The sequence below is a fragment of the Symphodus melops genome, assembly GCF_947650265.1.
Source record: "Symphodus melops genome assembly, chromosome: 1".
Taxonomy (NCBI): Eukaryota; Metazoa; Chordata; class Actinopteri; order Labriformes; family Labridae; genus Symphodus; species Symphodus melops.
In genome coordinates, this window is record NC_136691.1 from 8,901,082 (window position 1) to 8,928,244 (window position 27,163).

The 27,163-nt window shown below is 41.6% G+C and overlaps 1 protein-coding gene across 1 annotated transcript in view; it reads left to right on the forward strand.

Annotated features, from left to right (window-relative positions):
* Positions 1–24,092, forward strand: part of foxo3b (forkhead box O3b) — a 41,207-nt gene extending 17,115 nt beyond the window's left edge. The window contains exons 3-4 of the mRNA XM_079342140.1: positions 18,469–19,944; positions 20,787–24,092. Coding sequence (XP_079198266.1) covers positions 18,469–19,914 — 1,446 coding nt within the window. The 3' untranslated portion in view covers positions 19,915–19,944; positions 20,787–24,092. The remainder of the gene's footprint in view (positions 1–18,468; positions 19,945–20,786) is intronic.
* Positions 24,093–27,163: the final 3,071 nt, after the last annotated feature.

Here is a 27,163-nt window from a genome sequence, read left to right on the forward strand (position 1 = left end):
CGAGAGCAAGAAGGAACAGCCATTTATTTTTGTCCGTCTGAGCCACATTCTCCCGTTGCACTTTGCTCTCTCCCAGCCTCACCGACTCCTGTCTCTTTCCTTTAAGTCATTTTCTCTCTAACTCTCATTTGTCGAGCTCTCTCACTGTCTCTCTCATTCTCTCTGCCCCAGTATGATTACCGAAAACTGTATGGAGACAGTGCAAAGAGCGCTGTAGAGAGCGGAAAACGCCATTGGCTGGCTTGCACTCCACCCCCACTCGTGATTGGCCGCAGGACTCAACGTAACATTCAATCAGCTGGGTGGAAGTGTATGTAGGTCAGTGTGTAGCGATGTGAGCCTTCTCTTACTCTCTCTCTCTCTCTCTGTCTCTCATCTCTCTCTCTCTCTCTCTCTCTCTGTTCCCCTCCTCCACCATGGTTGGTTTTTGGTGAGCCTGCTGTTGTGTTAATTGGCTGCGTTCCAACTTTTCAATCCCCAGAGACTGCAGGCAAAGAGAGGAAAGAGGGGAAGAAGGCTGGGAGGTTAAAAGAGGAAGAGAAGTTGAAGAGGCAGGGGGGGGGGGGGAGGAGAGAGGAGCGTAGGTTGGGGGAGGGACTGATTTTACATGGGGTACCCTGTTGCACACCAGAGTGCAATAGTACAGTGTGTTAGTCAGTCAAACACACACGCTATGCAAATAGACAGCTCCTGGCGAATATAGCAGTACAGGGTGTTTATTTTCTGTTTTAATGTGGGAAGAGATGAAGGAAGGAGGGAATGGAGGAACAAAGCGTGCGATGAAAGAAGCAAAACGGACCGGGAAGTTAGCCTCATTTGCCACTATATCAAACGCCATGAGGTTCCCAGCTGCAGGTCACAGGGTTGTGGACCTCAAACGACTTAGTTTATCTAATCTGCAGGGTTGTGACTTTGTGGACACAGTAAACCCATTGATACACTCCATAATCCTGAAGCAGCTTCTATTTTAGTTTTGAGACAGTGAGTGTGCTGCCCGAGGAGAAGCCTGTGCGCCGCTACAACAGTGAATAATTCACACTAACCCAAATTCTTCTACAGTGCTTACTCTACCCCTAAGTGCTCCTCCATACACACACACACACACACACACACACACACACACACACACACACACACACACACACACACACACACACACACACACACACACACACACACACACACACACACACACACAAACGCCCCATCCCGTAAGTGGTGGTCCCTAGGCATCGCCCATATTAGTCTAACCCAGACAAGCAGACTGTGAAAAGCAGACAAAATAAAGTCTTGTACACTTCACTTTACTACTCCCTCTGCAGCCATGTCTGTCTGCATCCTTCACATTAAAAGCACCCCGCAGCAGTTTGTGTTCTCGGCAGCCCTCCCTTTCCATGTCTGTCTGTCTCGCTACAAATATCTCACCCTGCTACACCTGCCTGCTCCTAACCTTCAGTACATATTCGTCATTTCATACAGTAGTCTTTACATTTTGCATACAGCTCGGCCCACATGAAGTGAAGTACGGTCCTGCACATCTGGCTCACTCAGAACTGTCCTGGCTTTAAACTCATTATGGTGGATTACAGGACTCATTCATACCAACCCATAATCATGCAGACACACATGCACTGGCTGACTTTTGCCTGACTTTACCTTCTTACACAGCCAGCCACTGACCCACTTAGTAGGGAATAGAGCGCCAGACGGAGAGCAGGCTTTTTACTCCGGGGCACTCTGGGAAAACTAAGCTAAAAACAACAAGAGATGCACATGCGTGCACACTCAGACACTTACACAGACACAGGCCCACAGTGGACGGGCTTACTCAGAGTCTGATAATGCAGACGATGGAACGCATGGTGTCTTCAGTGAGGTCATCGCCTTACAATTCTTGATACCTGGAACTGTAAACAGACAGATGTATGTCGCCGTTCCTTGTTGGACATTATATTTAGACGTTCTATTTCCACATTCAGGATGACACAGTACAAGTGCACCAAATGGTACATAAATGTCGTTGGATCTCAGAAAGTCACGGATACATTTAAAAACACTGATGTTGCAAAACACACGTGCAGCTACCACTGCTTATAGGTTTTGTCTTCTACCCTCGTCTCGTGACCAGACAAGCAAGCGTCAGACCAACCGAGCAATGAAACACCACCACTTCCTTTTTGTGGGTTATTTCAGCCAGTTCGAAGCCGGCGACTGCTGACTGCTCTTGACACGCTTTAGTGACTGAGGCCAGGTCGGCATGTGAGTTCAGTGGAGAAAAAAAAAAAATCACAAGTTGTATCTGGTGCGTTGCTTCATCTTCGAGGGGTTTAGTTTGACTTTTTTCAACCTCTTCCTTTCTTTCACTTCCTTGCAGACTTACACGAGATGTGAATTTGTTGCAGTCAAAGTACTTTAACTTTAACTTATCAACTTTAAAGTGAGGTGTCTGTGAAAAGTAATCAACGCACATACATGAAGTTCAGTGTGGTTGGCATGTGTGTGCATTTGCGCGCACTTTCATTGGCGTGTTGACACTGTAGTGTTGAGAGCCTGTTATCAGAAAGAGGCCTTCTCTTTTCTTCCTTTTTTTTCTGCCCTTTTTTTGCCTCCCTCTATGGTTTACAAGTCCTTCACACACAAGCTCCAAAGGATTACCAGACACACCCCGTTCAGAAGCAGTGAGCCCTACAGCTCCTTACTCACCTCACAGTGTGCATATGTGTGTGAAAGGGAACATTTGAGCTAGAGCGTTCAAGATCTCACCCTTTCTACCCACTCTGCCTCCTTGGGGAAAAGAATGCAGAGGAGGAAAGACAAAAAAGAGAGGTGGAAAGGGGACAGTCCGGGTAGAGGAGGAGAGGAAGATTGAGTGATTTGCTGCTCACCAACACAGAGAGGGAGAAAGAGCCAGAGAGCTGAGCTTTGGCGAGCGGCCAGCTAGTGCCACCATACAGCTTTTGTGAAGAGAGTTGACTTAGAAAAGACCTTTCAGAGAGGGAAAGAAAAGAATTGGAGATGACAGAAAAATACACGAAAACGGGCAATGAGAGAACGTCACAGCAAGAGCAGGGGCAAACTGAGAGGAAGAATGGTTACAAAAAGGAGCTGTAAGGAACAGAACAAACGCATAAAAAAGGAGAAAAAATTAGGAAAGGGAGGGGGGTTTAAACAAGATGACAGAGACTCATTCATGAGCTTATACAGCATGTAACAGAGATCAGTCCTGCACCCTCTAGCAATCTTTTTAAGTCTCCTCTAACCTAACCTAGTTTGACTTCTATTTTGCCCTTTGCCATGGCCAATGTGAGGCCCAGATTATTGGTGATGTGATAGCTTTAGAGATCCCATTGAGCAGACCCCAAAATCTTTGAAACTAACATAGCTAATTTCAAATTTAGAATTTAGAAGTTTAGAATTACAAATTTCAAATCCAAAGGGTTAGGAGAGACGAGGGCAGAACTGGTAATACTGTGTTTTTGAGCAGCGGTAAACATTCTAGCCTCAAAGCTGAGGTTAGCTAGCATGCTGTTGACAGAAAAAGAGACAAGGTAAATCTCACCTCCACCTTTAAGAGTGGACAACCCCTGTTGAAAGTCTCTGCCCAAATAGTTGTACATCCAGGCGAGTGTAGCTTTTGTGTTTTTAAAAATGTAGAGAACCATTGCAGCATTTTAAAGTTTGTTTGTGATTTCACGGCCTGTATATGATCTGTCCTTATATCAAAGAGCATCTGCCTTTGAAACCTCACTCCTCAACCATTCTAGTGGCTTTTCTTTACAATGTAGGGTTTGTTTACACCTGCTTTTCTGATCCGTCACTTGAGAACTGAGGTGTTACATTTAACACTCTGGCACTCTAAGATTCTTAAAAACATCTTGGAGTGAACTATGATCATTCACATAATTTAATAAAATCAGTTTGAGATTGGGAGGAACAACATTACATTTTTTCTCATTGAAACCTGATTTTTTTTAAACGTGTTTTGTATTTCTCTCCCCAAGGTGAGGTCAGGGGAAGTGCACTAATGTCACTGTGTCACTAGCTGGTAATTATGGCTAACACTGCTAGCTGGAGCTTAGATGAGGTGATTACCGGCTTCAGTGAGCAGTGGTTTCCTGTCATGCCACCACATGCACATGCATTTGAAATTAAGAAACACTGAAATAAAATGAAAGCACAGCAATGGCTGAAAAAAAAGACACTGTAACTTTTTGTGGCCGTACATAAATAAAAGAAATACACACGAGACAGAAGGCGTGGCTGTGTGGTTGCCAGCGGTCTATTAATAGCTGGGTAATATAAATACAAAGTGCTGTGTTGGGAAAAGAGCTTGACTGTACGGAGGCGGGGTGACAGGGTGGGGAGGGAAAGTGATTCATTGTAGGCCACAGTTCATCTGCCTGTGTATATGTGCACTTGCACACCTTTTCAAACTGTGGACATTTTTTTACCAACAGGGGACATTTTTGGCATCCTTTAAAATCCTGTTAAAAAACAACCCTTGTTGTTTGTGTGTGTGTGTGAGTGGGGGGGGGGGGGGGGGGGGGGTGTCGATCTGTGCGTGTGTGCATGAACAACATGCTGGCAATTGTAATACCAGCCTGACCCGTGAACAGTAGCGTGTGTGTATGTATGTGTGTATTGTCATGTATGAGCACTAAGCTGTGTGCGCCTCAGGGAGCGAAGACAAAGAGGAGGATGAAGGAAGGCGTTGGAGGGCCTCTTGTGTCCCCACTGAACCCATCATGCTCAGGGTAAACTGGGGCCTCGATGCCCACCGCTGTACCCCCAAATAACCCCATGCATGAGGGTATTTGAGTTCACGCCACTCTTGGGGCTCAAAATAAACACAGAGAGCTGATAACAATATACAGTGTGCTTGGCTAATGACATTCCAGCATTGTCACCATGGTGTTCAAGTTCACTTCAAGCAGCGAGGACAGAAAGAAGGTGTCTTTGGAAGGAGTGAACAATTATGGAATTTAACTCGCTGCATTTTTTTCAATGGAAAAAAATTGGCAGTACATTTTGTAATGTGCAAAAAAGAAAGCTAACAAGTGGGCGTAAGAGAAAATAGGAGTGGTGGGTCCCTTTGGACAAAGATGCATATTTGAAAATTCATCACAATCTGGCTCATAACCTCTGCAGCATGTGAGCTCTTTTTTAGACTTTCTCCATCACTCCATGGGCTTTTCCCTAACAAACAACATATATTAAGGAGTAATACTACTGAGAAGGAAGAAGCACCCTGGTAACTTTGTTGGCACAAGAACACCTCCTTCCTTCTAGTAAATCATCTCACCCGGAAACAGCGGACACACAGAAATGGTTACTGACAGATGGTTCAGAAAGATACAAGAAAACAAAAGCAACAAGCAGTGTCATGGGTTTTTTTTTTTATTCATTTTTGCAGTATGTACCAACTCAAAAAGTAAACCTCCAGTTTCTTTAATGGAGAGAGGCAGGAGAGGTACAATTGTTTTATTTTACTCATATTCAATTATTTGTCTATAATCTACTGCTACATTATGTACCCTGCCCAACATACATGTAATCAGGCATAATCATATGGGAAACACATGCACAGACAGAGATGGAAGTGAAGTACGGTCATGAAACAATAGTATGGCAAGAAACTGGGATTTCATCGGAAATCAGTGACAAATGAAGTAATACCATACTAAAAGACGCTACAGAAGGATAGTTACAGTCCACATTAGTCTGGTTGTATTCAATTAAGAAGAATACCTGCTGGAATTCCTGATATCTCGTCATTCTGTCTGCAACAACAAACAACAGCCACTGGTAAAGTTTGGATGTAAGCAGATCATTGTGGTAGTTTTTTTTTTGTTTTTTTTTATCATCAAATCAGATGGAGACAGACTATGAAATGTACTGTATGTACATAAACAGTTAAACCAGGTTTCAATAAGAAAAATACCAGAAAACCACCTGCTGTCCTCTATGCCTTAAAGCAGGTGTGTGTGGATGTGTAAGCCGTTGGCTGTTTACCCTGCAAAGGTTAGGTTCTTGCCCAGTGCTTAAACACACTTGTAAAACACACAGTGACAACGCAGACAGACTGTGTGAGCTGTGTCACAAACTCCTCCACGAGCACCTCCTTTCATTTGTGCTGCTCAGCTGGTCTGGAGGAAGAGGACTGGCAGGGCTGGAAGTGCTGACATTAGCAAAGAGTGAGGCACGCACACACTGAGACACAACAGACAAACACACATAAGGTCAAACAGACACACTTTCTGGTGGAGAGGGATTAAAGGTCAGAGGAGTTAACCTGGCCTATAGATTCTGAGCCTGAGAAAGACAGATTGAAAAATTAAAAAAAACTCAAAGTACTTTGTTTTTACCACGAGTGCTCTTCATGGCTTCGTTTTTAAACCCACTAGTTGAGAGATCAAACTGGCATCAATTAAAAAAAAAAAATAACAACCCACACAGATAAATGGCTCTGTTCGGTTTATGAACCACATGTTATTAGAAGTTGGCTTTGGCTCTGAATCCTTATATTTAGAAACAGTGTGACTTTGCTGCTGTACTAGTTCCTGGAACATGTTTTTTTGTGCGTGTGTGTTGGAAACAAACTAACGTAGAAAACAGATATCACCATTAAAACAGATGCTACAGGAGAGGTCATAAAGTCAGAAGCTTATGTAACAGACCTCCCTTTTAACTCTTCATATAAGAGAAGAGAGAACAAATGGAAACAACACAAACAAATGAATACCACATGATTTAGCAAAAATTATTGCACAACATTCGATTATCTAAGCTACATTAATTAGTATGTACAACAGAACATTTTCTTTTGCACAGCTAGTGGGTGTATTGAAATGAAAGTTAAATCTTGAAGTCTGTCTATGAACTGTGATATGGATGCTTGTAGCGGACAGTTGCTAAAAAGTCAGATTTGCCTTTATTGCTTCTCACAAAAAGTTGGTCTCATGTGGATGTTTGTTTAAAAACTCATCTGTTTTTCCGACCGCTCGTGTTTCCTGCTATGTCAAAAGTCTTTTTAGGAATTTCAGACCTCAGAAACGAACCCTGTGAGTGCAACACTGCTATTACAGAAAGGAAGCAGAGCCAAAACTAAGAAAATAAAACCCATGTTGTAATAAAGTGGAATTATCCTTTTGAGTGTACGACATATGATAAAAATCAGTGGTCCAGCGTTTGTGTGCAAGTGTGTGTATATGTAAGAGTGTGTACTGTATCTGTTTTTAGCACCATTAGGGCGAAGAGCCTCATGAGCACCAGCAAGACAGTAATCTGGACCAGATGTGAGCTCCACTGCAGCACCAAAACTCAAAACACACACGCACACACACACACACACACACACACAACATACAGTACACACAGGGACACGCAGTTTAAACGAGAAACAGCATGTCATCCCCGCTCCCAAACAATAGAGCTCAAACTAGATTGTTGCCGACTGTTTAGTGAGCCAACATGATTATGAGTAATGCTATTATCATAATCTCTCTCAATGAGATCATATAGCTCACCTTCAGCGGAGTTAATTAGAGGTTTGAGAGGTTATGAAACTGTATATGTCTGCAGAAGAAAACAAGTAGACCCCTTCCCGATCCAAACTAAGTCCAGTGGGCGCGACCTGGATACAGCCGTGAGGTTTTAAGCGGGCTGTGTTGTGGAAACAGACACAATCCACCTCAGTGTCTCACACACACCAGAGGGAAGGTTGAACAAGCAGGCGAGTGGGATGATAAATGACATTGTGGACACAGTGGTATGCAGAGAGGTGAAAGTCAATGGCATGTGTTTTAACAGTATGTGTTCAGATGCCTATAATACTGCACGATGTCACAAAATAAACCAGAGAAAAGCAGCTGAACATTTACAAAACTATTTATAAACATGAAATTGTGCATTTTGGCTCAACTGAAGGGTGCAAATGTTGTGTGCTGGGTTTGATGGATTAAGAGGCGCTGGTTTCGAATTCATTCAGAAACGCAAATAACATAACTTTGTGATTTTTTAGTCTTCACTCATTTCTTGGATCATTTTGTACGCATACTACCTTATCCAAAGGCGTCTTGAATGTTTAGTTTGGGAACCAAGAGTCTAAGTTGTTTTTCATACTAAATGTCTTCTGCAAGCTGAAGATTAAAAACAAACCATTAAAATGAAAATCAGTACGGCAGACATTCTTTCTGAGCCTGGAGATAACAGTCAGGAAGACAAAGATTTGTCATTTCCTGTGTATGTAGAAGATTTGCAGCCACTGGACTTGATACCAGAAATTCATCTTGGCTCCTTAGAAGACTTCTCTGCCTAAGTTAGATGGGGATGACTGTTCGTTAACTACCTTCAAAAAAAAGAGCTGGGATCGGATCATCCATAAATCATATCTATTCTCAGTGTGATCCATAACCGTGTTGGTGTCGTCCTCTTTCTGTGCAGAACTTAAGCTGGTCCTCCAAGCCTGTTCAAAGGGCAGAGGGGTGTTAAGGGAGGCAATAAACCTCAGTCAACCCCTCACCCATGCTACACACATAAAACAGCAGGTCGCCGCCCCCTCGCACACACTTCCTCCCTCTGTCCCTGCACTTCTTTTTTTCCTGGAACTTGTTAAAAAAAATCACTCCTGATTCTCCTGCCATGGCTGAAAATCACTGTAGAATAGTAAAATGTTTTTTGTTTTTTGTTTTTTTTTCAGTTTGTAAATCAGTGGGACTGCACTACCTACTACCCATGAGTCTCATGGGGGTTTCAATGTACAACAGGGCAAAATGCAAGCCAAGAAAAAAAAGGCTTTAGTTGTCAGATGTATCCAGAATATGAACATGAGTCAATTCAATAAATTAACCAAATAACATAATGACAGGTTAGCCCACTGATGTACAAAGCCCCTCTGGTGACATTGATGAACATTTTATCATTTGTGGCCACGAAATAATAATTGCTTGGCGTCAGCTTATACTGATGGCCACTTTAAATAGCTGGCCCTGGCATCAGTGTGTCAATAGGGAGGTGTGACCTGCGGTGTATAAGCACTCTGTTGCCCTTGAAACGGGTCTTTGGGTGGAGGTGGAGACGGCCGATTCATTTCCCAAACGTATTTCAATTCACCTGCTCAGCATCTCCCAGCGGAATAGCAACGTTCCTCTTTCTGATAATTATGAATGATTCTGTCCTTCCTCCTCACCTCCCTCCATCCCTCCTCTCGTCGCTGCTGCTCGTATCGTGTGGAGTTGTAATTAATCATGTAGACGCCCTGCTAGTCTTAATACTAAGGGTGCCCTCTTTTCCTTTATCTCTCCTCTTCTTGAACACTCTTTATCTGTCACTCCCAATTCCACTCAATCTCTCTCACACACAGACACAGACACACACACACACACACACACACACACACACACACACACACACACACACACACACACACACAGACACACACAGACACACACACACACACACACACACACACAGACACACACACACACACACACACACACACACACACAGACACACACTTTGAAGGTCTCTCATTAATCACCTGTTCACATTGAAAACCATGTAATGCATACTACTGGAATCATTTAATGGTTTGCCTCTCCTGTTTGTCCGACCCTTGTTTCTGCATATCCCTGTTCTTAATGCACAACCACACCTTCTAGCTTTAATTCTATTAGTGTGTGTGTGTGTGTGTGTGTGTGTGTGTGTTTTTATACATATGCATCTGCCACCAACTTGCTCATACTGAAGGATAAAGTGTAATGATTGACAGTAGCAATTGCCCCAGTTATTTTTAGATTTCAGATGTTAAAATAGTTGATATTCTTAATAAGGGCAGGCTGTGAATCACCACCGCTTGTTGCAAAGCCAGGTCATAGAGACGGGAAAACAAAACCCCCTGGGAAACAATAATATTACTAATTTCTCATATTAGATATAAGTAAACATTAGATATAAGTAACACAGACCAGGTTCCTTACCTGACTGTCATAGGGCTCATCGCCCCACAGTAGTGCCTTTTTTGTATTTTAAATGGTCATAAACATAAACAAACACCAGAAGGATTTCACATTGTAATGATAATAAAGTACCATAAAACAACATTCATTGCTTCTTCCAGGAGATGTAACATCTGTACTGAGAGAATATCCCTTTAAATCCCAACTTGCACAATCAAGACTACTTTATATAGCCTGCCAGCAAGCCTTTTTATTACAGAGGAAATCATATTTACAGGATTTTAAAGGATTAATGTGACAAAGCAGCTTATTTTGCCAGAATGCTTTAAAACATTCCAATCCCATTTGGTTTAATAGTTTTACAACCGACAGATGATTTTAAATAATTAAATCTACTCCTGTGTGCAAGAGTGCTACAACATGTTGGTGTGGTGTATCTTAAATCATTTTTTTTTTTAAAAGGAAAATGCACAAAATGGACAATATTGTGTGTGCACAGAGTAGAACTGCTGCTGCACACTGTCTTACCCACCGCTCTCTCCTTCTGTCTGAATAACTTGTCTTTGTCTTTGCTGAGATGTTTCTGTTCTGTTAGTGTACTCGGTGTGTGTGTGTGTGTGTGTGCGTGTTCTTGGCAGGCACAGTTGCTGCGTAGCTTAAGGACGGAGTGTCCTAAAACTTGGGTTGATAAAGCCCAGCAGGGATGTCCTGTGTTGTCCCAAAGCAAAACAAACACAAATCAAACTGAAATGAACAGAGTGTTTGTGAATGTACATTTAGCATGTACGTTGACTTCATGTGCGTTTTGTAAGATGTGTTTTGATAGCACCAGATGATTTATTTCTCGAGGATCCAAGCCATCATAAAATCTACTTGAAAGTGTTTCGCGCCAGCTTTTGCTTTGCAATTGTTCTTCAAGTGTGTGTGGTATGTGTGTGTGCTTAACCTTGCACAGTGACTGTGAACCACTGCCCCAAAGGAACTGAGCTGCCACTATCGTACTGATCAAAACAAACTGACCTAACGAAACTCTGCTAGGGTAACGTGACTGGCCGTGCCTCTGAAAAAGCCCACTGTGATTGGTCGTGTGAGGTGGGATGGGTACACAAACTCTCCCACCTCGGGGTATCTGATTGGACTAAGTCTAAGAGTAAACAAGTAGTTCTTTGAGCATGTGGCCCTTCACAACTCGGGACACACAACACGCCAGCGAGGAAAAACCAGAGACAGTGGGGAGGGGGAGACAAATGGGAGAGATACAAAGAGAGTGAGATTTTGTGATTTAGCATAGTCGGAACTCTTGGAAAGCAGTGTGTGTGTATTTCTAACGTGCATTTTTCCTTTTTACACAAATTGATTATAACAAGTACTTCATGTTGCCATCAACACCAAGACAATTAATTATTTCAGCCTTAATAAGGTATTATAGATTGCCTGGACCATTTTCAAAAAAAAAAAAAATCTAAATCCATATACTCAGTTGATTAAATGGTGTTAAAGTGTGTTTTTTCTGTGTGTATTTTTGTGTTTGTGAACCCAAGACGACCTCCCATTTAAATTATTCATAAAAAAAGAATAGCAAAAGGGAGGGCACGGGAGGAATTTAAGCAGAATGAGATTCAACAGCAGTCCTTCTGCCAAGCACCAGATCCAGTACACACACACACACACACACACACACACACACACACACACACACACACACACACACACACACACACACACACACACACACACACACACACACACACACACCAAATACAGCTTAAACACACAGAGAGAGACCCAGCCGCTGGCCGGGAAAACGCACGTATGATTGAAGAGAATGGAATGTTCTGTCTGCAGTCCAGAACTCAGGGCAGCTGGAACCTGGACCCAGTGTGTGTGTGTGTGTGTGTGTGTGTGTGTGTGTGTGTGTGTGTGGGTGTGGGTGTGGGTGTGTGTTAGTGTAGGGTCACAGTATAAATAACCGTCCTCTCTCAGCAGTGTTATTGCAGACCAGCCAGGCTGTTTATTTATAAACTGCCTCATACGTGTCAAAGACCTGAAGTCGCAACCTTACGCCACCCCACTACACTTTCACTGCTTCACTCAACTTAAAGCTGAGGTGTGCAGTTATCATTCTGAAAACGTTTCCTCAAATTAAACAAGTACCTATGTACAGTTGTTGTGCTTAAAAAAAGTGTATCATAAAGTAGAAACAACGCTGACTAAAACTAAAAGACCGACGACACATCTCAGCCTCCTGTTGTGCTGGTGAGGTCATTGGGAGCCAGAGGGTCGAGTGTTGATGTCCCAATCATTCTGCCAATCAACACACTTTGAAATTGTATTAGTTTCCTACCACTGTTACTCTTCCACTTTGCTTATCCTGTGCACACAACATCACAGGAGCCACATTTCTCAGGACACGTTGTTTTACTTTCAATCTTCAATTTTGAGGAAATTAGTTTTTACGTGTGTGTGTGTATTTTATTTTATTTTTTTGACCCAAGTCCCATCTGTTAACATGTACAAAGTGTTGCTTGTGGCCCATACTGAAGCCAATCAGTATGGGGACCTCCAACTGTTTTGTCTTCACTGTCATGTTGTCCTTCTTTTATACACCTTTCAGCTCAGGCCAAGCCACAGACCTTTGTTCCTACCAACCAGCAACATTTAGCACTCCTTCACTGCACTTTGATCTGCTCCCAAACCTTCTGGATGTACCCCTCATTTCCCCAGCTAAATCACCAAAGGGATATTTTTTTCCCATACTAACATTTGTATTAACATTGTGCATGGGCAGTAGGTGCTCTGATTTTATATATTATGTATGCTCTCATGTATGGTATGTTTTGTGTATGCGATTGGGATTTTAAAAGGCAGTGGGCTTCTTTGTTCTATTTACTTTTATAACATGTTGTTTGTCATCATATATCAGGTATGAATAGGCTAGGACACTACATGTGGCCAGTATACAAAAATCTAATCTTGTTTGCAATTTCTTAAGAAAGACCTTTCTTTCTCACAGGGCGAGAAAAACGTTAAACCCTCACCTAAATGTTGCACAAGTTGTCCACTTGACCCTGCAGAAGTTACTATTGACATTAGACTCAGATTAGTGTTGGATTACATAATGGCTGATAAAGTGTGGTTATGTCTGACCTGGGCTCACACACACCATACACACTGTGTCACATCCAGTACATCAGAGGTATGAGTCTCAGGTCACATAGTTGGTCCAATCAGGGAGGGTGTTGTAGGGTATGGGTGGGGCTTAAAAGGATCAGGCAGGAGCTTCGTCCCTAAAGCACTTGACCATTGACCCAGTACTCTCTCCAGGTTTCATGACACTGTAACCCTGTGACCCAACACTCTTCCTCTAGAACAGTGCCAGAAGAGCTGTGAGTGTGTTTGTGCGTTTTTCTTTCTACGATTTAAAAGCAGGGGATGTGGTGTCTGACCATTAAACCCTTGCAGTCATAAAAAGCACAAAAAAGTGGAAATAACCCACTTCAGACATTTGAGTTCAGCTGCCTGCTGTAGCTGGGTGATGAAACACACCAGCAATACCATGCAGACCCTCCCTTTTCTGTACTGCCTGGCTACGCAAACCAATTTCCATCCACCTATCACTGTTGCTGGTGCTAGGACAGCTTCAGCCAATTAGAAGGCATCCCTTTGATTTATGCAAACCAATCAGAGGAGGCAGTCTCAACAAGTCTAGGATTTTAATTTCTATGCCGATAGAACATGCATCTGTACTTATTAGATTAAATCCAATCTTCTTAAAATGCCTCTTTTAAATGTTCATTGAACACATGCCTTCTACATACAGATTTACATAAATGCAAATGTGTGATTTCACACCTACGCACCTTCAACAATGACAATAATGAGAGAAAGGAGAGTGAGATTCCTAGCGTGGTTGCTGACAGTGATTAATTGTTCCCACATGTTGCTGACGGACAAAAAGGCTTCTGTATTCTTGAGCTTTGGCTGCAGATGGTGGACTCACACACACACGCACACACGCATGCGCGCATACACACACAGCTGGGGCCTGTCCATGAAGAGTCAGTTTCGTCCAGCCATTCTTTAGTCCGATTGCTTAAAGAATGTTACACTGTTAAACCTGGATAACCGGTCTCATGAACAGTTGCCTATGTTGACCCCGAGTAATGAAGATCAAGTTTTCAGAGCAGCTAAGGGGAAGCTTGTACTATCAATAACAGAAGAATACCAACACAAAGAGCACTTCATTTGACGCAACGAGAATGTTTGATTAGTTGTGCAAATAAAAATGCTGATAATAATAGAGTCAAAAACCTTTTATTTAAATACGATGTGTCAACCAGGGACAAGTCAGGACAAGTCTCAACATGTTACCTCGGGTATAACTGTAAAGAATTTCTGTACCAGTCGCTTTTGGATTTACCATGAAAAACATTTGGGGAAGAGATGTAAAACATTACACAAGACAAAATACTAAATTCTAGTACAGAGACCAGATAATATGTGTATATTTTAAAGTCCAGGTATACTGTATATACAGTATAAAACCTGAGTATTAAAACATTTCTTGTGACTACTTTGGTTTTTGCTGTTTCCATGAAGTTCAGGTAAACGGCTTCAGCCATCGTCAAAGGAAAGACGGCTGTTTTAGAGGTTGAATTGAAAGTTCTCTCTAAAACCTATTTATCCACCTTTGTCAGAAAGAGTCGATGTGTGTTCATTTGGTTCTGTGAGATAAACGCACAGACTTACCGGGGCAGTGTCATTATCACTTGTATGGTTGTTGCCGAGAGCTGTGTTGTTGTTTGCGTGTTATTTAGCTGCTGTCGCTGCATTGTAGGGGGTTATGAATCACAGCTGCTGCCTCAGTGGTCTGTTCTTATTGACTGACGTTTGGAATACCCCAGAGGAGATACAGTTCTAAGCATATACTGCGTCCCACTCACACTCCAACGTGGCATGTGTACTGTACACAGAAACTGAGAGAGCGTACATATTCTGAAAATAACAAAATGTAATGCAGGTGCCTCAAGGCAGCTCCATTTTATCATAAAGAAGCACAGGAATATGTTACAAGGAGCACAGGGTTCCAAGAAAGAGCAGTTATTGATTCCTGGTTACACTGTTTTTCTGTGAAGAGGAGATCAGTTCATTTTAAGACAAGAGTCTTTGGATAATCCATTTTTAAGATTTGAAGGTTTGGGCTCCCAGAATTAAAGGATTTCATGTTGGATGAAGGCTGTTATCAAACTTTGGAGTGATAAAAGTGTTGTGAAATTAACTCTTGAATCTCGCTGGCCACAGACATGGCCCTCTGCAGAAGAGTGACACAAAGACCTTTTCAAGAAACAAATTGCATAACGGTTTGTCCACTTAAATCCATCAGCTATGCACAAAGAATAGGTTTCATTCTCAAAGATCTCTAAACCATAGACTTGAAAATGTGTCTTGTAAATTTCCTCCAGAACGACAGAAACAGCATAATCAGTAAGAGTTTATTTTGGGGCAGACGGTGTGGACATATCTACTACTATGCAATACATGTACTGTACATCACAACTCCTTCTGATACAAGCAGGCCCATTTATTTTTCTTTCACCCTGCAATCATCATCTTCTCACCCTCTTTCTCACCATCACTCACACAGTTTCTCTTTGCACCATTTTTTTGCCCCTCTTCTTTTATCGTTGTCCGTGCTTCTGCTGCAGATGTCCTGATTCCTTTTATTGCTGCTCCATCACGCCGACTTAGAAATACTTCACTTGACATTTGAAGGATAAGAGCAGTGGCACAGGGAAAAAGAGAAACATTAAACAGGTGGATCAGTTGGAGGAGGGAGAGTTGGGGTCGCGAGGAAAGGTGGTGTAGGATGGAGCGAGGGAGAAAGATCGATGATGTTTCAGGTGCTGGCAGGTAAATATTTACAGCAGCCAGAGAGAGAAACTCACTCCATTCAATCTGCTCTCATTCACTCCTCCTTATCTCCCTTTCTATGAAAAAGCAGATTTTCTGCAATTATTTACATCTTCTGTGCAGCTGGAAACGTTTAGTCAGCGCGCGCGCGCGCGTGTGTGTGTGTGTGTGTGTGTGTGTGTGTGTGTGTGTGTGTGTGTGTGTGTGTGTGTGTGTGTGTGTGTGTGTGTGTGTGTTGAAAATGTTCTGTAATAAAGCAGCATTACATCATGCCTCAAGAGGTGTTGGCAGAGGATAACCACTGGTCTCTTAGGTATTTCTTCTCTTATTACCTCATTGAACAAAACACACACACACACACAGACTTGGATACCATGCATTATCATTCACACGACTCCATTCATAATTAAGTGAATTCTGTTGATTCACTAAGGCATGGTAGTAGTGACAAAGAGCAGGCAATGTTGCAGATTTTTTTTTTTTTTTTTTTTTTTTACATTTCCATGAAACTAAAAACAAACAAAAACACACAGACACTTATACACCACATGACTGCCCCAAAACACACACACGTTATAAAAGGGTCATAGGTTCAGTTTGGCCCCAGAGATCTCTTCCTCTGCCAACATAGCATTGGGAACGGTAACTTAAGCCTTCTCCTTCTCTGTTCTGATTGAACTGCCTCTGACCAGAAAAATAATCCAGACCAAATAGTCTGTAAACTGTTGCCCAGACAAGATGGGTCTGCTTCTGGAAAACAATATTGTGATTCCCACAAAGCCTTGCAAATTGTTGGCCCTTGCAGTTAAGAAACCAGAAATGTGTTCTGTTTAAGAGAATAACAAATATACAGGGGAGGAAAACGGAGAGGGAAAAATGTGTGCATGTTGTGGATGGCAGTCGGGTTGTTTATATGGAAGGATATAGCATAGTCCTGGAGTCCCTCAGGGCCAATAAGAGCTATGTGTTTGTGAAACAACGGAAGAGGAGGGGGTATGGAAAGAGAAGGCAAAATTATGAATTCAGCAAGGTCTATGGGAGGTTGTTGGGCACAAAAAAAGGGAAGAAGAAGAAGACAGTGTAGAAAATGTAGTAGAAAGTCTAGAAAGGTCATATCTTCAAATGATCTTGCAAGGGAGAAAAAGAGAGGGAGTAAGAGAGGGAAAAAGAAGGAGAGGCCAGTACGTCTCTCCAGTAAATGCACCGATTGACGTTTGATGCCTCTTGTTAGAACTTGAGCTTCACAAGGTAGAGCAGCACAAGCAGAGAGAAGCATCTCAACAGTCTTAACATGTTGTTGTATGAACCCATAATAAAGCAAAATACTAAATGTACAAGTACCTCTCTTGTTTAATCGAACAGTGTTACAGTTTAATGAAGTGGCCACATTGCTTTCATGCTGATGTCTCTTTTCTTGCGATCCGTATGACATCAATCAAAAGCCTTACTTAATATCATATTAAATAATACAAAAAAATCTTTGATGGTAGCTAAATGCTTTAGCATAACTTTAGCATGATAGCGAGATTATAATGACCATCAGCAAATAACGCTCAAATCAATATTTGCTAATAAGCACTAGTAGTAAAAGCATGCGTCTGATATGTTAAGCCTTTAGAGTGTAATAAGTTGTCCCACAGGGGTGTTATGTCATTGTTTGAGTAAACAACACATGCTTGTGTCACTGTGTTGTGAATACTTGATCATTAGCAGAAATCCTTTTCCAAATAATACTCAGCAAACATAAGATTACAAACCAGACTAGCATGTCTTTGAGGCATTACTTAAGCATGCTATTGTTTTGAACTAAATGCTAACTTGGATTGTAGCCTGCTCACATGCTTGTGTTTAGCTGTTACTGTATCACTACATGCTTGGATGCTAAACCAACTTTTAGCCTACTAACAGGATTCTACTGTGTCAATATGTAAACAAAGCCATAGTACAGTGCAGAAACAATTTATTCAACAAGGACGTTACATCATCGTTTGAGCATTAAATAGATCTCTTAAACATTAGTAAGGGCTGCCATGTGCAGTGGTTCCCCCACAATAACCTCTTAGGCTTGCACAAGGAAGTTTCTCAGAGTTGATCAATAAACACCAGCCAGCTTACACACACAAGAATGCACAACACACATGATCTGACTCTGAATGTGCTTCTTAAGCAACACAGGGGCTCTTTGAATGGGTAATTCATAAATGGAGAGACGCTTGATTATAGATCACTGTCTCTTTTTTTTCCCCATTATACTTGTAATACAAAAGCTACATTGGTAACAATGCAAACATCAGCACTAAGTGCTGCTGCACTGATGTGTTCTTGTCTAGATTAAATGAATGAGCTATTGAAAAAGACAATTTTGCTTGTTTGTCTAGTCAACAAGAGGAACTGTTTACACTGCTGCACAATCAGTAGAAATGTTTTGTTTGTGTTTTTGGACTTAAAGAGAGGTATTCATCGAATTGCGTATTGATGAAAAGGAGAAGGAAAATACAACCAAGAAGTTCTGATTGCAGTCACTGTTTGGGGATTTTTTTCAGAAATATTTTACGCAGATAACTCAACACAGTGTCTTTTCTTTTCCTTCTTTGTGTTACAGAACTCCATCAGGCATAACCTTTCCCTACACAGTCGTTTCATCCGCGTCCAGAATGAGGGAACGGGGAAGAGTTCTTGGTGGATGATAAACCCAGAGGGAGGGAAAGGTGGAAAGGCTCCTCGCCGCCGTGCAGTCTCCATGGACAACAGCAACAAGTACACAAAGTCGGCCCGTGGCCGCGCTGCCAAGAAGAAGGCTGCTCTGCAGGCTGCAGCAGCTGCTGCCGGAGAAGGTGGCGGAGACAGTCCTTCAGGTCTTTCCAAGTGGCCTGGAAGCCCGACATCACGTAGCAGCGAGGAGCTTGATGCATGGACAGACTTCCGCTCCAGAACTAATTCCAATGCCAGCACAGTGAGTGGTCGTCTCTCGCCCATTTTGGCCAACCAAGAGCTGGACGAGGTGCCCGATGACGAGCCTCCACTTTCACCTATGCTCTACTCCAGTCCTGGCAGAGCGCTCTCTCCAAGCAATGGAACAACCAATGTGAAGTCTGTGCCAGCTGAGCTGCCCCGCCTGGCAGATCTGGCAGGTACAATGAACCTAAATGACGGACTCACAGATGACCTGATGAATGAATTGCTTGATAACATCAACTTGGTGCCAACTGTTCCAGGACAGACAGCTCCAAATGGTTCCTCAGGGTTCAATTTTGGGTCCAAACCCAATGGGCTTAGCGCCCCTTCCTCCAACTCTTCTCCCTCCCCCAACTCTTCTTCTAATGGTGGAGTCAATGGTTACAGTAACTCCATCTTTGGCCCCCACCAGGTCAGCTCCACTTTGCGTCCATCACCAATGCAAACAATCCAGGAGAACAAGCAGACCTCCTTTTCCAGCATCAGTTTGTCTCATTTTGGCAGCCAGACACTACAAGACCTGCTCAACTCTGACAGACACAGCCACAGTGATGTCATGATGACACAGTCGGACCCACTGATGTCACAGGCCAGCGCTGCTGCTGTCATTTCCCAAAACTCTCGCCGTGGCCTCATGCTTCGAAATGATCCCGTAATGACCTTTGGGACCACTGGAGGACTTCAGGGCAACCAGGGGGAGATGATTCCAAGTAAAAACCACAACCAGAGCTCGCTCAGGTCTTTAAACGGCGGCCTGAACCTTGCTATTGAGGCTAATTTGGCAAATGCCAAGCAACAGCTCTTGCTCTCACCGTTGGGAGGAAATGGCTCCTCGTCAATGCAGATTGACACATCGATCTTCCTCAATGGGACTGTTAGCAGCAATGGAGGGATCTGCCAGGATCGTTTCCCCACAGATCTGGATCTGGACATGTTCAACAGCAGTCTTGAGTGTGATATGGACACCATCATCAGAAATGAGCTGATGGATGCAGATGGTCTAGATTTTAACTTTGACTCTTTGGCCAACATGAACGGGGTGGGCAATTTCGCAAACACCAAGCAGACCTCTCAAAGTTGGGTACCTGGCTGAGAGGGTCTGGGCAAAACAGGAGCCGAGCAGGTGTGTATGTTATGTTCATCAGGATTTCAAAAAATGTAATCGATTGAAAGCATTATCTGAGCAATAGAATTACTGGCATTGCAGATACAGACCCGAAAAGATGTCTTTAGCTTCTCTTCTAAACTATTATCGAGAGCTGGTATTGTCTCCCAATCTGGTAAATCCACGCTGAAAAGTTTCTCCCAATCGTTTTAAATACTACTGCATCTTTTGGCTACAAAAACACACTGGATAAAGATTATTGTTTAACAGGTCCAAAACCCAAACTGACCTGCTAGACAAGGTTGCTTCTCCTGTTAGGGTTGTTTTTTTTTTTTTTATAACTTCAAAAAGATCGTTATCCTCAACTTATGGAGGGAATCTTTGGAAACAATTCCAAAAGATCCACCCTAAAAGTTACCACAGTTATACTCTACCTCTGCCTATGTAAATTTCTCTGTTTTGTGAGACAAATAAAGGATCACCTTATCTTATCTTAAACGCATAAAGATGCCTTTATTGTGAAAAGAAAATGCAGGAAGTACCATGGCAGAATCTTTGTACTGCACATTTATATTTAAATTAATTTATTCATCCTTTGTTTACTACTAAGAAATAATTGAGTGCATGACCATATTTCCAATGATATACAATTAAAGATAGTACACTTATAAGAAATAGCAAACTAAAGTGACAGGAAGCAGAGAAGCAAAACTACTGTTTAAAACAGTTACACTCACAAGCACAGTCATTTGTAATCATGTTTCTAAATGTTTTTAAAGAAAAATACATGTTGTTTGACTATTTCTTGTATTAAATTTAAATTTAAAAAACCTCAGACATATCTCATTTCTTCTCCTCAGGTCTGAACTGTGTACAAGTGAAGATCAGACACACAACACCCTTTTTGCCAAACCTGCCATCAGCACAAAAAACAAACCCTGTGTTTACAGAAGACTTCCTCTCAAGAGCTTTACCTTCGCTCCCACAATGGTGCACCATGAACGATCCGACAGACTCTTGCGATACTGCACATCTGCCCTCAAAGTCTCTTGTGAAACAACGACAAAAAGACAGCTATGTCCAACCCACAATACTTACAATTATGCATTTTTTTCCTATCACACCCCGTCTGTTGACATCAAAGAGACACTGCTTATGTGAAGGGGTTTTAGTTGGACTGAACACGGACTAAATATAAAGCATAGATTGAAGGAGTGCGCAGTGCAGTTGTTCCCTCTGAAGACAAACATAAAAACAGAAGTGTAAAGCAAAAAATGAATAAATCCAAGAAGTAATGGTGATGTAAATCTGATCCCCGTGTTTCCTGGGATGTGTTATGTTGAAGAAGAATTCCTCCCTGTTTTCACTTAGTGATTTTAAGTGTGAAGTGTTGTTTTTCGGGTATTCTGTTTGATCATACAGTAAATGTTCCTGCAACAAACGTGTGTACAAAGGAAACTAGTGTATTGTTGACAATGAAATACGAAATGGAGAGTGGCCATGCATTAAGAACATTCAAACACACAAACAGGCAAACCTACACTTTGTTCTACAATTTGCAAAACCTGACAACACTTATGAGTTCAAACTTCTCCTTTTTAATGTGATGCACTTCTGTAGCTATACATTGCTTTAATCGGCATACTAAAAGTATATTACAATTAGCTGAATGTAAAGAAATAGTGTACCTAACTGAAAAAAAATGTAAAAAGACATGAAGTTTTTGGTCAGTGTTTAAGTTCAAGAAGGATGGGGAAAGATTGTGTCTAACTTTGGTAGATTTCTTGTCTTCTGGTGATTTCTGTTGAGGTTGTTATAACTGCAAACAATGTAGCCAAAATAAATACCCGTGTCCTCGAGTTGTGAACATTTCCACACCATAACTGGTGCTATGTAAACAGTGTTGAATCCTGCCCCAAGAGCAAGCCGTGCATTTTGTGTGTTCATTATATTTTTCCGTTGTCGCTTATGATTTGCAGAAGCCCTTGTAGCATGGTGAGGTTGAACCTGTAGAAAACAGGTGGACATCAGGAGAGGCGGGGTTTTTAGGGTCATTCCTCTGGAAGCCATTTGTTTCTTGAGTAACGTGATAAGCTATCTCTGTATATTGCCAAATTACTTGAAACAGACAGTAGGATATGCTGGCAGCCAAATCACAGCAAACACACACACATACACACACATACACACACACACACACACACACACACACACACACACACGTGGTAAAAAAAAAAAATACCAGGGATCTGTGTTAGGCTCAGCTGTTTTCTTGTCATGAGCTTGTGGGACTTGTTATGCATATATAGACTCACTCAGGGGGGGTGAAAGGGAGGCTTCCTGTTAACGTAACATCAAGTCACATTCTAATGGTATTTTAACATTTCTTGATGAATACAGTAATGCTTTGTGTTTGTGAACTTGTTACCTGTGAACATGTTTTGGGCCGTAAAGATGAAGATGAGGAAGAAGAAGGGTGGATAAATGTCAGGAATAAGACTTCACACAGTCTTTTTTTTTTTTTTGTCATTTTGCTGTCATAGCTTCCTTTTTTTTCCTCTCCTCTTTGTTGGACTTGTGACACACAGACACACACACATACACATACACACACACACACACGCATATCCCTAGATGGACGCCCATGGTGCTCCTGCAGGTGACTTTCTGAATCTCCTACTTGTACTTGTTTAATATGTGTGTGTGTTTATCTGTAGAGTTTATTTCTGTTGGATTGATCTCACCAGGATGTGTAATCACCTCACTTATCCCTCATGGTGCATACAGCACAGTAGACTGTATGCATGTCTGTATTTATGCATTATGAACTTTGTGAAATGCATATATACTTGCTGTATATGTCCTTATATATTCATGTAGTACTTGACCCTTGGATTTTGTGATACCTCTGATGGTAGGTGAAGAATAATGAACAAGGTTACACCCTTAACAGAGGGAATACTGTTACCAGCAATTTAATTGTTGAACCAGATTTTGTAAAATGGTGGAAAACACTATTGTTGTAGCATCTGGAGACCCTGGTATCCCTTCTTTTTTTGGGGTCATGTATGGAAATATACGCCCCGTTGTGTATAATAGTGTACAGATGTGTGTGTATATCACTTTGAGGCCAAGGCAGAGGAGTGTGTGTGCATGGTTGGCTAGAATGACCCTCTGTGCTATCTGGGGTTTAGTGCATGACCTAGAGGTCCCACCCTAGACCCTTCAAATGGTGCCGTCCTGCAAGAAATTGTAATTTAGGAGAGACACGCAGTGTCTTTAGCACTCAAATGCACACTTCTTTTGTTTTCTGAAATCAGGGCCTTACACTTGCACCATCCTCCTATAATAATAGGTTGATAGTTATCATAAGTGTGTGAATATCGATGCAGGTGCAGGGAAAAAGCCTCTTGAACAGACGTTCCTTAGCTTCATCCTTTTTTTTTTATTCAAAGTGAATTACAGCAGATAAAAGTCGTGGTGCTCAATGTAAGCATTGGTGGTAACTTTAACTCTCTTAAAGTGCCATCTTACTGTCATTTCATACACCTTGTCACATCAAAGATTTCCAAGTATTATCACGTTTTTAAGGCAGAGGCAATACTCCCCCGTACTTCACCCGAACTGCTCTAGATTTTTTTCTAAACTAACTGTAAAGACAATAAGGAGCTCTGTAAAGGTGGTTACAGGGATGATAAACTGCTAACTGCAATTGCAGCAAGAGTTCCCTTTGTTGTTCATTCCGTGTAAAATCTTTAGGCTTTTCGAGAGTTACCTTTCACCATGTCAAAGTGGAGCAGGCCATCCACACAACCACTCAGTGATCTTCAGGCACGGATTATCTCCTCTAGTGCCCAACACACACACACACACCTGCAGCACAACTTGTGCAAATGTAAAGCTAAGTTAAGCAAAAATAATACATACCACTAGATACCTTAATCATCTCTTTTGGATTATCGTCTCCAGTCTTGTTGATACACCCAAGCAAGCTTTCCTCTATACACCCTCTGAACGTGTCCTCTGATCTTTCCCCTTCATTAATCTTGCTTCTTTTCGACTTGATGTTAGTGGGTATTTTTTCCTGTGTATTCCATTTTGAATTGTAATCTAGTTTGTATAAGAAATGGTGCGCATGTAAATAAAGCTTGGTAAGGCTCCACACACTATGCTTCTTTGTCTTGACTCATTTTATGAAAGTAAAAACTGAGAAAAAACCCCCCACATAATTTCAACAGTGCAGCAGAACTAAAAGGCTGCCGTTAACAGCTCTCGTTGCCATGAGAGGATTTCTCAGCCTGGTGTTGTTCCAAAAGCCATGTTACAGCTCTCGCCTGCCTTACATGTGATGTTAATTCACAAGTTCAATTGCCAACAGTTTTCCACAACAGTGTGTGTGTGTGTGTGTGTGTGTGTGCTCTTGTGCGTGAACAAATTTAACCTCACACTCCCTCCCAGAAGATAAATCTCTTTCTCATGTCAGTCTGGAGGGAACAGCAAAACAACTCCCTGTTCCTCTCAAGTTCCTGGAAGTTCTCTTGCACAATGTTCTGTGTACGCCTGTTTTAAACGACAGCAGACACACGGCAACTGTGCGATACCTCTGGGCTGGTTGCTTTTGCTCAGTTGTTGCGAAACATAAAGGGAATAGTACAAGAGTGAACAGTCAGAGAGGAGGGTCACCTAAATATCTGATATTTCCCCCAGGCCCTAACTGTTAACACAGACCCTGGTTGTACCGCTCTGATGACTCTTCTTTGTCTCCTTTTACCACTCTTCTGTTTAGGACAATCGATAGGCCACTTTCTCTGTCTGTCAGATATGTTATTACAGATTATTCTTAAATGTCTGTGTTGGTGTGAGTTACATTCTTTACAGTGATCTCCAGAATGCAGACAGCCAGGCTTCACAATCCCTCCTGCCCACCACACTTTGCCAATGAATGCTGTCTGGTCCTACCTTCACAACAAGGCCCTCAGTCACTAGCCACAGATCAGTAATGCATCATCATGGCTCTTTTGAGCACTTCGTCCTTCAAAGTGATACCTGATGGTGGCTTTCTTCAGGCTTAAAACTCATTTTTGTTATTGTCATGCGGTTTGTATAAAGGTAAGTGTATGTATGTGTGTCTAGTTGTCTATATGCTTACACACACACACACACACACACACACACAAAAGCACAAGGTATATTGAAGTGTCCATTTAATATCTGAGGTAATGCTAGATGTTTTTCAGTGACTTGTGGTAATGATTTTTGTATATTTGTCTAAACAGGACTGAATAGCATGGTATTACTTCTCATTAATACCTCTGAAAGTGAAGCTACAATTCTTTACCCCCCCCCAAAAAAAAAAAAAATCCCTAAACTCTACACACACACAAAAAAACATTTCCACTAAAGAATAAAAATTGTATCTGTGTAAAACTTTTTATTTTTTTTATTTTTTTTTTTACCTCATCTCCAGCCACAGCTTCATTGATCTCAGGTAATATCTAAGTACATTCACAATATGACGATGGTCTACAGATGCTCAGCTTTTAAATATATTGCTCTCCACCTTGTCATAATAAAAACTAGTCTGACTGATTTGTGAAACCAGAGCAGGGTAGTCATTTACAGTCAGCCATAACCACACTGTTTATCATTGCTGCCAAACTAAGGACATGCATCAGGAACTCTGGGTTTACCAGCGTGGCCCTTTTCTTAGTACTCAAATATACAAAAGAACCTCAAACAAACAAAATCTTCACTGTTTGTTTGGTAACTCCAAACCGTCTTTCTTGTTCGGAAGAAAAAGGAGAAGATATAAAAGAATTGGGGGGGAAATTATCGCTCATGTTCATCCAAGCAGCCACTGCAAAGCTCAGGGTTGACTGCACACTCCAAAATACTCAAACATGCTTTATGACTGTGAGGGCAGACTCACCACAACTACAAATACACAACCCACATTTCAATAGCAGTTCCCGGTCAGCGGGTCACATGACCCACTAAATGCAAGGCCTGGCTGCAGTCACACCAGCGTGCACGAGGTCACTGAGGTTATTGGTTGGCTGGAAATCCTCTGAAACCATCTGTTTTTCTTGTTTTCGTGTCTGTTGTTTTAGATCAACACATTCCTGTTATAGATTCAGCGAGCCAAATAAAGTCAAGTACGATGATTTTTTTTTTAAGCGCCTCAAATTGGCCTTTGTTTTCCTATAAAAAAAGAACATTCCTAAGCCACATGATGATGTCATTATATGCACACAAAAAACAACATCTTTTCTTTGTTTTCTGTCCCTGCTTGTTATTTCCTTCACTAGTTTCACATCATGTCAAACTAAACTAAATTGCTGTGTTTTTGGCTGCTGTATTCAAGTGTTTCATTTTTATTTCAGTTTGTGGTATGTTGGCTTTCTTTCCTTTGTTAACTGTTTTTTTTTTAAATTTATTTTATTTGCACAAAGACAATCTCCTTGTATCTGTAAATGTACTTGGACAAAAAAAATTTTTAAATTTTGTAAATCTCATATTTGTTTGACTACAGAAAGCCATTGGACTCTGTGTTCAAAGCTTATTGTACTATACCACCAGAAATCAATGAAGCAATGTTTAACATGCCAAAAAGTGACTTTGCTTATGTGTTTTTCAGGGTGTTCTTTACAGAATATTGTGGCCATGTCTTTTTGTCTCTCAAATGTAAAGCTATTAAGAAATAGCATTTAATTTTTTACTTTACAATAATAACTGTGTAAATCAGGTAAATCGTGAGTGCTTAGGTTTACAGTTGACTCAGCAGATCTAAATGATGATAGTCTCTGACAAACTTGTGCTAAACAAAAACCTGGTTAAATTACTCCGCATCAGGTTGGGAGGTAATTCTACCTGAGAGGGAGTGGTGCGCCAAGTCTTTCCATACACACATGTGCCTTTGTGTTTATTTATTGTTCATAGCGTGCAGTTTGTGGTGTTATGATTCAGTACTTTGTACAAAGAGTATCTGCCTTTGCTGAACAATAGAAAATCTTGAATCACAAAGCAAGGAGAAAAGTGATAATGGTTTTATGAAATTCAAACACATGGACACGCTTTTTTTCCCCCATAAAAAAAACGTATGTAAAAAATTATTTCAAACGCAAGCCTGTAATAACACAAATTTGATAAACTGCATTCTCCTAAGTTGATAACTAGATTGACTTTTTGTTGAATTTGTCTGACATTTTGTTGATCTACGCCAGCTTATTGCTCTGAG